The 13,346-nt window shown below is 34.9% G+C and overlaps 1 protein-coding gene across 1 annotated transcript in view; it reads left to right on the top strand.

The window, feature by feature from the left end:
* LOC149531973 (protein RAE1-like) overlaps positions 1-13,346 on the top strand; it is a 260,333-nt gene that overhangs the window by 19,106 nt on the left and 227,881 nt on the right. The window contains exons 3-6 of the mRNA XM_089807957.1: positions 11,169-11,255; positions 11,364-11,432; positions 11,608-11,801; positions 13,154-13,295. Of these exons, the coding sequence (XP_089664083.1) occupies positions 11,169-11,255; positions 11,364-11,432; positions 11,608-11,801; positions 13,154-13,295 (492 nt within the window). The remainder of the gene's footprint in view (positions 1-11,168; positions 11,256-11,363; positions 11,433-11,607; positions 11,802-13,153; positions 13,296-13,346) is intronic.

The raw sequence follows: 13,346 nt of genomic DNA, 5'->3' as shown, positions 1-13,346 counted from the left end.
ATTGTATTAACTTCCGAGACTGGAATAGGAGTAAAAACCATGGAGAATGAATCCACATCATCATCTACCTCATCCAGAATAGGTGCTCAATGTATAGACGATGCACGAGTTTGTGTAGGCTTTGAGGGAGATATGATCATGACTTCTCCTTCGTCTGTATCTTCTTTATCCAATTCTGTCTCCAATTCCTCTTCTCATTCTTCCTCTGACTCTTGAATTGGTTCAGAGATCTGAGAAGATTTAGAGCCTTTTACACCCTTCAATTTGAATTTGAGAGAACCTTGAGCATCAGAAGACGAGGCACCATCTTACCCTATAATCTCTAGCTACGACTTCTTGCCAGGAGGGCCAAAGCTTCCACAATTCAATCCCATTTTGGGATTAACTCTTTTAAGGCTTTTATTTTTCAGCCATTTGTTAGTGTTTACCAAGATGGATCGAAATCTATCCATGATAGATGTACCTTCATTTTGTTGCCAGTGAATACGAAAAGGGCACTTCTTATCAAAGCCGACTTGATGAAACTTTGGATCAAGAATGTTGCTATCCTCTTCAACTTGGAAATCTAAAGGGATCTCTAACATGTTGAGATCGATTATCAGCTGCAAGATTAATCTACAGTAGTCCATCTTCATGATGTGAAGCCCTGTTCTCATATCAATCCAAATATCCTCAATGCGATGAACATGCGTGAAAGCTCTTTTCATTTGAGAATTCATCTCTCAGTAATCAAAGTCAAATTTGGCCTTGAACTTCTTCAAGGTGATCAACTGCAACTCTGCTTCCATGTTCTTTTCTTTGGCCACGGAATTGATTAAATAGTTGCCAATTGCCAAGGGTTTAGTTGAGGTAATGCCAAAACTAGGTCTATGCATAGCATGCTGATCACTCTGCATGTTCATGAGCTGTCTAGCTAGCTCCATCAATATGATTCGACTATAGCATACCTAAGGTATACAGTTCGTCTTTGAAATACCCAACTCTTAAGTATGTAAAAGTTGGAAATTGAATGAAAATACAACCGTATTGATTCACTTTTTCCCATGCTGCATCAGACACTCTTTTGACAGATAACTGTCTATCAAATAAGTACTGGAAATGCCCAAAGAAGGCATCTTGGACTCTTCTGTAATGAAATTTACTATTTGCCAAAGTGATTTGGTCATAGTAATCCCAAACAGGAACCTGAAGACGATCTCCCTTGGTTGAGAGACCAGAGAAAGATCCCATGGCAGCAGCAATATAAACAAGGTAAGAGTTGATTTAGAAGGGCGCTGAAGTTCCCACATTGCCTATCTGCTAGCAAAGCGCAGTGCTGATCAGCTCTCCCCAAAATATGTGTTTTTCGATTTCCATGATTTGAAAGATAAACTTGTACATCCATGGCTCGAAATCAGGAGAATCTTTGAGATCACAAACTTTGCTGAGAAGGATGATGAGATTCCTGTACTCTTGTTTAAAGTTAGACCGATGAACAGTCTTTGCCATCTTGAGAAGTTGTTCCTTTTATTGTCTAACCACTATTGGTTGACATACTTCTCATAATCACCTTTTTGCCCATTCCAGCATGCCAAAGATGATTCCTTGGTTAAATCTACACACTTTGCTTTATGTGGTACTTTAAAGATCTGTTCAATGACCTCTGGATCAAGGCTAATGACAACTTTGCCATCAGTGGCCTTAATAGTCTTCGATTTTGGAGTAAAACGTCATGCACATTAAAGAACAAAATCAGGTTACATGGCTGCCATAGGAAATGTGGACACCAAGTGAATATTACTTCTTTTTATGCGCTTCATTTTTTGACCAATTGGATTTTCAACTCTTCGCAAAAAATCAGCCATGTCCACACGACCAATCATTGTTTCCATTACATTATCAAGAACAGATGCAACTGATGATAGACTTGCATGAGCCAACTCTTTATCGTATTGATATTTCATCTTTCCTTTGGATTTTGATGATGAGGGCATCTCTTGCGTTTGCGTTGCAACACAAAAATTCCAAAACATCAACACATCGTCAGAAAGAATCACTATACAAGTAGATTTGCGATCAGCAACAAAGGTTTGGAAATGGATTGGAGACTTTGTAAATCCGATGAAATGATCTCGAAAAGAAATCATCATGCATATGTAGTGAATGAAGATGAAATGAATGGAATGTGGAATGAAGTGTTATGAAGGTGGAAAATGGAAGATGGAATGAAATGAAAATGTGTGAAGTTGGAACACATTGGAATGCGTGCAAATGAAGATTGCTGATTTCAAACTTGACTTAGGGTTTTCAAGGCATTATTACATGTAAGTGCAACATGTAATGGGAGATGAGATGCGAATGCGGATGGAGGATGCACTTTACATGCAAGTGCGAATGGAGGATGAGGTGCAAAGCATGGAAAGATGCAGAAATGTGTATTTTTTCATGAAGGCGCAAATGCATATGGAGAGATGGAAATTGAAAATGGAAGAGGGATAATGAGCTTTATAGTCATCTTTGGTGAAAAGCTGAAGTCAAAGTACATGAAAGATGAAAATGACATCTTTTTGACTTTTCAAAAAATGACTTTTAGTCAAAATCAGACCTTTGAGATGCTATTACACGTAAAGCTTTTCGTGTAATCATATTGTGCGAATGGATGTGGAAAGTGAGATGAGTGAAATTGGAAGCGGAAAGTGGGATTACATGCATGTGCGGATGGTGAATGAGATGGAAAACATGTAATTGCATTTGTCGAATGAGATGCAAAGTGTTGTGACATGGAGGGTGAAAGTGAGACATGATGATGCTTTCGCATGAAGTGAAACAACAAGTTCTTGGGAAAGAACTTGTGACTTCTCCAAAGTGGAGAAAACCGACAAACAAAAACAAAGCACAAAAACTCAAAAGAAAAACTTACCTTTGGAAAGTGACTCAAACATGTCAAGGTGCAATGCACTTCAACACACAAATTCGAATTTGGAAATTGGGAAAAAACCAAAAACTAGAAAAGGAACAATTTCTTCATTTTTAAAGGAAAAATGCACTTCACATGGCATTGATTTCAATAAGTAGCAATCATCAAGCAGTAATGTGCATAAAATCAACAAGATGAGTACAAATTCAATAGCAAGAGAGAATAAGTCCACTTACATGAAGATTAAGTGCCAAAAATGAAGGAAAAAGATGTTCCAATGTTGAAAATGTCTTAAAAACGTGTTGAATCTTTTAAACTCTTACAAATTCGAATGGGAAAAGGCAGCAAACAAGGAGTTCTTGTTGAAAGATGCCGATGCCAAACGTGCCCAATTCATGCTCCATGATCCAATGTTTTTGCATGCACAAGCTGTGGGACATTTTTGATGAAAAATGTATTTCACCAAGGAGCATGATCAAATTGATTTGGTGTTTAAACATCAAATCATGCACCAATATGCAATGTAATCACCAAATAAGGCCAAATTGATTCATATTGGAGCAAAAACGTTGATAAAAAATGGTGTTTTTTGAAGCTTTTTTCAAAAACATGCCCTAAGATAGAACTCAAGAAAACGATTTTCAGCAAGATGAATCCAGTTTTAGTGCTAGAAAATCCATTGCTAAGCAAAAACGACCTTAATGGAAAAGATCTCATGCCAAAACACACAATAAAATCTCTCAGAATGAGCGAAATCGGGTTCTTGGAGAGCAAATGCATGTGTTCTTCCAAAATCAGACCTTTTGGGAGGCACAACATGTTTTAAAATATGCTTTTGATCAAAATCGGACCTTTTGGGGTGACATGCATATTTTAAGAACTCTCAACGAAGCAAATCGGACCTTTTAGGGTGCATAACACATTTTAAAATATGCATTTGGTCAAAATCAGACCTTTTGGAGAGGACTAGATATTTTAAGTGAAATTTTATGTTTTTGATGCAATGACATATAAACTCACCTTTTGATGTAATGACACCAAAAAGGTCCACTTTTGATAGTCTTGTGCTTTTAAGTTGAACTTTATATACAGTGAAATGTAAAATGTCCACTTTTGATGGATTTTACATGTAATTGCATATAAAATGTCCACTTTTGATGACTTAAAGTTATTTTAACAGACATATATCAATTTAATTTCATTAAAATATTACTTTAATGAGACAAACAATATTTATATATCATAAAAAAAATATAACACAAATATAATTTAAAAAGTAACATTTGATGAGCATTTGATTTAAAAATAAAAAAATTAAGCTGAAACTATATAGTTTATATAGTGACTCTAAGTGAAAAATCAAAAAGTAACTCAACTTAAAATTATAACATAAAGTGCACTATAGTTACTTTAAGTGAAAATTTAAATGATAAAGTAACTTAAAAACATAACATAAAGTGAATTTAAGTTATATTTTTCAAAAAGTGAATGTCAAATTGAAAATATAACATGATATTCTTAATTCGTGCTGTTGCATTAAAAAGGTCCACTTTTGAGGCACTAAAATGACCATATCTCTTGACTGACAACTCCGATTATGCTCTAGGTTAGACCGAATCGAAGGGGAAACTAAAAGCCATGACATGAGCGAAACCAAAGGACTAAAAATCAACAAATGCAATTTCAAAAGAAAAGAAAACGATGATGAAGGCCTTAAAAATCAAGCAAAGGCTTGACAAAAAGTAAAACGAAAAAGACTTGACGAAAGCCTTTAGTAAAACAATTTGCTATTTGAATTAAAGTCGATTGATCAATCAACATTAAACAATTGAATATCAAATTCAAACTTAGAGATTTGCGAAACTAGCTTGAAAAAGTTTCATGCTGTTACCAACATTTTGTGGTGACAAAATGCAGGACAATAGCTACTATAAAATCTTTAGTCCTTGATCTCTTGATAATTTTATTATCAATTAAAAATAATAATGATATACCTTTGTCTGGTCTCAATTGTGTAGTCTACCTCTCTATTATTTGTTTTTGTATTCGTTCTCTTTCACTGTTGTAACTGACTTCAGTTTGTCATGTCCCCATTTTGGAGGCAATTTGATTTAATTAATTTAATTAATTAGGTTGTCCAAAATAATGAATATCTTATGAGGATGACTAATTAATTATTTTAATTAAATAAATAAGTGGTATTAAGTTAATTATTTATAAAATTGTCAAATAAATAAATATTAAAAGGTAACTTTATATTTAATTAATTTAATAAAGTGACTTGAATTATAAAATATTTTATAAAGTCACTTAATAGATAAAATAAAATAATGTTCTAGAAGCTTCTGGAGAAAGTGGAGGAACAAGAATAAATAGGCACCCCTGGCTTCATTCTAATCATCCAGATTTGTTGTTGTTGATGTTTATGTTTGTTGATGTGCATTGTGGAGCCTAGGGTTTCTGCAATAGTCACAACTGGCCATTGAGAACGAAAACTCTCAATTGGTACGCAATTTTGAGGGTGTGAAATATCACTTGAATTATTGCAGCTGGGAGGAAGATACTTTAGTCTTCTATTTGTGTTACATTGAGAAAAAATATTTGTGGCCATTGAGAACGAAAACTCTCAATTGGTATGTGATTTTGAGGGTGTGAAATATCACTTGAATTATCGCAGCTAGGAGGAAGATACTTCAGTCTTCTATTTGTGCTACATTGAGAAAAAATATTTGAGTACAAAAAGCAAGCCGAAAAAGCAGTTCAAAAAAAGCAGGCCGAAAAAGCAGTCCGAAAAAAGCAGGCCGAAAAAGCAGTCCAAAAAAAGTAGGCCAAAAAAGCAGGTCTGGAAAAGCAATCCAAAAAAAAAAGCAATCCGAAAAAGCAAATTCGAAAAAGCAAAGAAAATTATTACAACCATCTACAATCAGGGGCGGCAGCTAGAGAGGCACGACTTGGGCACTTGAGGAGGTTATTTTCTGTTCAGTGGTTTTGCAATACATCTATTCTCTAAGGCGACTTCATATGCCAGGTCTGATGTGTATTTTCATAGTTGCCTTTCACTATAGAGTGCTGTTGTAATTGTCATTTCGGATCAGACTTATCATTTATTTTTACATTCCTCACAATGGTATCAGCAATCCATGGCTTTAGTTGTATTTAATCATGCATGTGATTAGCGTATTGCTATAGGGGAGTATTGAAGTTAGATATTTAGTGTTGCATTAGTTTTCATTGGCAGTTGTAGGTGCATATTACTTTACCAGCAATCATCATATTTTGATATCTTTGTAAATGCCAAGGGTCTTGGCTAACTTAGTATGAATATTGTATTGGATACTCATTCTCAATCAAGGAGATACAATTGCTGGTTATTAATAGTTGTCTTTGAGCGTTAATATATCATTTTTTATTAGCCAATTAGCTTGCATACCAACTGTTTGTTAAAATACCAGTTGGCTGTAGGTGATCATTTTCATGATTAGAACTCATATATGCATTCACTATTGCCAAAATTAGTTGCCTATTTATGTTAGGTCATTGTTTAGACAATTTGGAGTCGTTTGTAAGCATTCTCTTTGAGGCAAATCCAAACAAGAATCACTGCAGCAATTTGAAAAGTTATATCAGTCAGAGGACCCTTGCTTGCAAATTGTTTGATGAAATGTCAAACAACTGAAGTATAAAGATTTTTGGTGTTGGAAGAAGTTATAACCTATTGGGGTTATTACACAGTCCACCTCAATAATTTATTATATTCTTACTAAGCCCTTTTTTGTATCACACTAATGTGGTGTTGGTCTTTTGTCCAAGTCACACGTCATTTCCTGATCAACGATTGCTTCTGTGGCTATGATGTGGTTCCTATTCATCAACTTTGGGTCTGTGTGGTGTTGGTGTTCACATTACTACTCAGTGCATTGGGATGACCACGTTGATGAGGTGTTTATTTGCTTTGCCCGTAATCCTTCTCTTGCTTGCTTCTATGTAAATGATCTTTTAGTATGCTTCTCCCTCTTATCCGTCTGTATCAAGGATCTCATTGTGATCATGAACCCTTCCCTGATTATTAGATGGTCTCTTACGAACTTCAAGAGTCAATCTCCTTAACTGCTATTGTCTATGTTTAATGGAGCGCGTGCATTGATGTTTGTTATCATCTTCGCTAGAACCTAGGGGTTGTGCTTTGATCTCTTCTTCCCATCTAGGTATGATTGATTTGCCAGCCTTAGCAATTGGCTATGTTGCCTGACACCTTCCTGTTTGTATTTCAGATCCATGTGCTATGTCTTATTATATTCTCTAGTTGGGATTGTTGGCATTCGGTCTGCAAGTCCCTAACGTTGTATTATTGCTATACTCTCCTTTGCTCTTACTTATTTATTATGAATTTATGCCTCTACTATTCGTGTAAGTACTCCTCTAATTCGTAGATGGTATTGGTTTGTCTCCATCTTGCATAGGACTTTGTTTCAATTGTGAATTAGGAAAACTTGCTTGCGTGGCGTCTCCTCTCTAGTTCTTGCCCCATCTGCAAGTTCCCTTCGTGGTGCTATCACCCTATGCAATCCTCTGTTAACTAGTCATTAAATGACACCCCCCGACATCTATACCAAGCAATCCTCAGCCCTCTACTATCTGGTTGTTAATATCTTTGATTAATCTGCTAAGTCACGTCCACTATGGCCGAAGGTAATTGTCCCTTTTCCTATTTTTTCCCCCTTTTTTATGCTTGATCGATGTTTGAATTTATATTTTGCATACATGTCCTATTGAACAATTGCATCTCTTTATCGATAATAATGATATGTTTATATTTTCTCATTATTGACTTATTAGTAATCTAATACCCTTCTAATCAGTTTGTTATTTCTTGAATTATAGTTTACTTATTATTATATTTATTATTTCTATTGGTTATTTAGCACTAAGTCAATATTGACTATTATCTCTTATTATTTTATATCTTCATGAATATTGTGGATTAAGACTATTTTGATAATCGATGCTAGTAATTGATATCTTTATGACATTTGTCTTATATTCAATATTATTTATTGATATTATTATCAACAATGTTTATAAATTTGTAAAATTTGATAAATATCATTTACTAAAAAGGTTTCATTAAATGCAAATATAGGGTTATGATAGTGACAACCATTGCTTCCATGCCATATAGCCATATTGACAACACCAAATTTTTTGGTCCAAAAATATAAGCAAGGAACGATAAAAGTTAAGTAACTAATAAGAGATGGGAAAAAGGAATTTCATATACGATTCAATAAATTTATTATGTGCCACCCAGAGACAAGATTAATTAAAAGAAGAGGTGCGATTTATCTTAAGAGAGGCAAGATATATGTTATGACTTTTCATTTGAAAAGTCACAACTTTAGAATAATAAGATATAAATAGGGGTATAGAAGTGAAGAGTGAAAAAAGAAAGTAATAGAATTACTAAGAGATATTCAGATTTATGTAAGGAGGAATAAGGATTATAAAGCATGGCTTGTAACATGAATTGATAAATATTATATTTTAATGATAAAAAAGGGTTCTTTGTCTGTGTTTATTTAAGACAAAGAAATGAACCACATTTTTGATTTGTCCTTTATGAACAATAAGGTGATTGTTGAATTATTCTAGACAAAGCTCATGTATTTGATTTTTCATAGCATTCGTTGTTTGATAATCAGGGAAATTGTGAAAATATATGTGTTTCCTCATCTCTGCCTAATTGGGCTTCCCACCAAAGAAGTTAGAATCCTTTTGGACTAGCGTCAAATTGCATTGGTGATTTATCTTCTACATTTAGATTACAGGAGTAATCGATGATATTTTAATATTCTCTCATAAAGTCATACATAATAATCTTCATTTGTGGTGGACTCTATTGCCCGAATAAACAAGGTAGTGGTCTTTGGAATCATTGAGATACAATTATTGGATTTATAGTTGAAGTCAGCAGTTCCTTTCTGTATCTCCTTATTGCAAGTATTAACTCATATACTGATAAAAATCTTAAACAAACATTTAAACATTCAAACATTCATATAATTTTGATCAAGTTTAAAGATTTTACCAACCTAAGAATTCATAAAGTTTAAATTCTCTATAGAAAAGCCTTTGAACCAAGTCCCAAGGGTTCAAGGAAGGCTTACCCACCTAGGTTTAACGAAGCTTAAAGTGTAGGGGAATTAAATCAAGAGGTTATTCCCATTCGTTTGCCAAAATTGATTGAGTAATCCTATTTGAGAATGCAAAGCTCTTGGATTTCCAATTTGTGGTTTTGGGAATCAACACACCATATACAATAGATATCCATATCCTGTTTTATGAAGCGAGTTCATACATATAATGCCTGAGGGGAGGTGAGGCGAATCGTCGCATCCGTGTAACTCCCTCGACCATGCCAACTGTTTAACTACCCAAGTTTCTTGACAACACTTCTCCATCTCCCGTTTCCCTTGGCCGATCACTCGCTTCTCAACCTCACCATTAGCACCCCTGCCTACCCCCCCCTGTGCCGCTTCCCCCTTGCACCATTTTCCTCTTTGGTGATGGTGATCATGACCTTTTCACCTCCCACCTCAGACAGTCTTCACCAGTTGCTCCTCACTAACACCTCTTGTGCCTCTGCCATGTTCGACCACCTTGCCACTGCATTCAGAAGTTTGCCGTCCTCTCCTTCCCCTATTGCTTCACCTCCTCCTCTCGCACTCCCCTGCTTGCGTTCCCATTTTTTCAACCAAGTGTTTCGACGATGATTGTAAATCCTTCCACCGTTTGGTCCGTACTACTTTCATGTACAACTACAATTTCAATAATTCAATGCTATGACAGGTTTGTAATGCAGCCTAACAATGAAAGCCTGTTAAGTTATTAGAAAACAGTTTGACTACCAAAATTTAGAAAAATGTTTTAATTATATGTTCTCAATCACTGAAGACCATACACAACTTTGTCCTTCTGTCACATAATTGAAACAAGCATTGAAATTGCACCTTATTCTACTTTTCTCATTGTTGACTTTCTCTTGGTCATTGCTTAACTAATTTCCAAACAGATGTTTGAATTAAGAATCACTTGTGGAAATCTCAGAAATGTAAAGCCTATTAGTGTCATTTTTTTTCTTCTAGTTCTTATAATTTAATCAAGCAACAAAAAAGGAGTGTCTTTACTGTGCATTCATTAGACCACACAGTTCATCATTAGACATCATAGAACACATAGCGTAAATATCAAATCAGCCATACATCATATGTCAGCTGTCAATTATATGCCCAAAATAAACATTACACACCTATGAAGGTCTTCTATGTATATCATAAAATAGAACATTTGTCTACTTCAGTTCTGAGTCGCACCCTCTGGAATACACCCTCTAGGTTACTGGTGTTACCTTTCCTTTATACCCTTGCAGTCCACCCTACAATTCCTCGTCTTGTTGAATATACTGACTGTATGGGCATGTTACCTTTGCAACCAGTATTCCTGCTCTCCGAATTGCAGCAAGTGGTACTGCTGTAACTGGTGCTTCTGCAGCCCTTCTCTCTCTGTCTCTGCTTATTGAGTTCATTCATAAAGTTAGCTAGGCCAGTCTCCAAAAATGATCTCTCTTCATTGCTTTGGGCCCATGTAAATTTATCAGAAATCTCCCATTCGAAGACCCTAGCCATCCTATCCTGAAAGAGATTTTCAAATTTCTCCTTGCTAGTTTCATGGTGACTGTTATCTGCACATCAGTGTTATAGAAAACGAGTCTCTTTCGAGGTAAGAGCTCTATCCCTTCCACTGAAAACATTGTCTTTTCTAAACTTCCAGATAAGCCATAAATGTCAATAGAAAGACCAGACCAAAAACATCGTAATCTTTGCTGAGGCTCTGGGTATAACCAAATGCTAATATTTACATTGACAAAGATTTCAAATATGCTAATATTAGTTTCATTGTTGATTTTTGTTGATTGTTCTTTTTAGTTATGGCATTTTTGGTAGTTAAGAAAGTTGAACAGTTTGCATTTTTTATATATGATGATAGTTACCTATAATTATTTTGGCGAAGTAAATATAATACTGTGAATATGGATTAACTTCGAAGTCATAGATCTCTCTTTTCTTTTTTCATCCTATAACCTACCACCTTATCTGTTTCTTCTTGCTGCTAACATAGCACCTATATGTACTTTTTGTCTGTGGGAGGAATGTGCAGTGTGAGCAGTTAGGCAAAACAATAACATAATTATTTGTGCTGTTGCTTTATTTTGCAGGTTGCACAGCCACCGACTGATAGCATCTCAAGCCTCTCTTTCAGTCCAAAAGCTAACTATTTGGTGGCAACATCCTGGGATAATTATGTTTGTTCTTACTGCCAACAAATTGCTAAACATGGTTGCATAAACATTTTACTCATTTAGGGCAATGATATTATTCTGATCTTTATATTTTTAAATTTGACCAACCAGGTAAGGTGCTGGGAAATTCATACTACTGGTGCTAGTGTGCCTAAAGCAGCAATAACACATGATCAACCGGTGAGTTGTTTCAGATTGCTGCCCTTTTTGTACTTCCTGTATTTGATGTTGTTGTGAATGTGGAAATTATTGCAGATATATGATAACCAATATTGAATATCAATTCTTGTAATGTTTCATCACTATTAAAATTCTGTGTGCTTATTGACTGTATTTAGTATTTTTCCTGTTATAGGTTCTTTGTTCAACATGGAAGGATGATGGTACCGTAGTTTTTTCAGCAGGCTGTGATAAGCAAGTTAAAATGTGGCCTTTGCTCTCAGGTGGTCAGCCAGTGACAGTGGGAGTTCATGACGCGCCTATTAGAGAGATTGAGTGGATTGCAGAATTGAACTTGCTTGTAACTGGAGGTTGGGACAAGGCATTAAAGTATGTATGAGAATGATGATGTCTTTTCTTTTCTTCTCTTGTTATTGGCTACATGGTGTTAAATGGCAAGTTTATTTGCTGTTTATCACAAGAAAATCCCTCACTTGGATGAATATTCAATAAGTTTATAAAAGATATAAAACAAGACAATTTAAATTAATAAATATTCATTAAAGATAGAAAACAAGAAAATTTAATTGATACATATTCTATTTTCTATTCAAAAGCTCACCATAATCTAGTCTCTGTGCAGCTGAATGCCCTTAACTAAAATACCATACAATTTGTGCTAGTGACTTTTATTGATCCTATAATATTTCCTCTAGCAGTTCACTGGAATGGAAATTTGAGGCATTTATTATTTGAGATTCTTAGAACAGTGGCTACGTTTATAATTAATTGAACATAATGGTATATTTATTCTTTCATCTGCTATCTTTGGACCATACTCGTCTACTTCCTGTAGTAGGCTCTGAAACATTTGTGTTGTTTTACTGATTTGTCATAAATGCTAACATTTTATCATAATAAAATTGTGCATGCCCCAGCAATTACATCATACTGAATAATTCTGAAAAATTGCAAATGACCTACGAAACCAGTGTAATGGCAGATTAACTTTTCTGTTTGAAGTCTCTTAATTAATTTGCATGGTAACATCAGTATAAACTAAGACTTGGACACATTGAATTGATAATCCTTCAAGCTTGTAATGCTTGCAGTATATTCTTTTATGTCAGCATGTTGTTCAGTTGAATTACGATTAGGGTCTAGAATGAAGCAAAACCCTAAGCATAATCCTCAAAAAAAGCTCATGAAAATATTAATTCTTGTCCCGAGCATCGACATTATTTGCCCACATAACATTGCCGTATTCAGTGTCTTTCAGAATAACCTTCCCATTATCTTCTATATTTGTAGTGTCTGCGTGGCTATTAGGTCTTTTTATGAACAGTTTCTTTTCCGTGTTTAGGTTTCCCTATTGTAATTGGATGTACTTTTGGGTCCTATTGCTCCTACTTTAGATATTTCAACATATTTGTGATCATCAACGTATGTTTGACTGCTATATCTGGAAGCTTTTTCAAAAAAAGATTTGTTTTAATGTCAAGGTAAATCGTGGATGGTTTGTAAGACCAAATTAGTTGGAGTTCAGCACTTATGAAATAATAGCATGATGACTGGTGTTTGGCTTTAAATTGTTCTTAATAGCATGTACTGAGCAGTGCTACTAGGTAAAGAGTCATGCTGTAGTAATTGTAGAAGAGGTTTGTGCACTGATGTTTTTTGGACATGTTCATATATTGTCTTGATATTCTTAGCAGCATTTCCTAATTGGTATGTTTATTTAGGTATTGGGATACTCGGCAGCAAAATCCAGCATTTGTCCATCCACTTCCTGAACGATGCTATGCAATGAGTGTTCGACATCCTCTTCTGGTTGTTGGGACAGCAGATCGAAACTTGATAATCTTTAATCTGCAGAATCCACAGGTAGTTATTGTTGACCTTATTTTTATAACATATTTGTTCTTACAGTATATT

This window comes from Cupressus sempervirens, chromosome 11, assembly GCF_028749045.1.
Source record: "Cupressus sempervirens isolate cs-2001-9-10 chromosome 11, ASM2874904v1, whole genome shotgun sequence".
Classification (NCBI taxonomy): Eukaryota; Viridiplantae; Streptophyta; class Pinopsida; order Cupressales; family Cupressaceae; genus Cupressus; species Cupressus sempervirens.
Note: the sequence above shows the minus strand (reverse complement) of the source record. Positions and strands in the feature narration are given on the sequence as shown.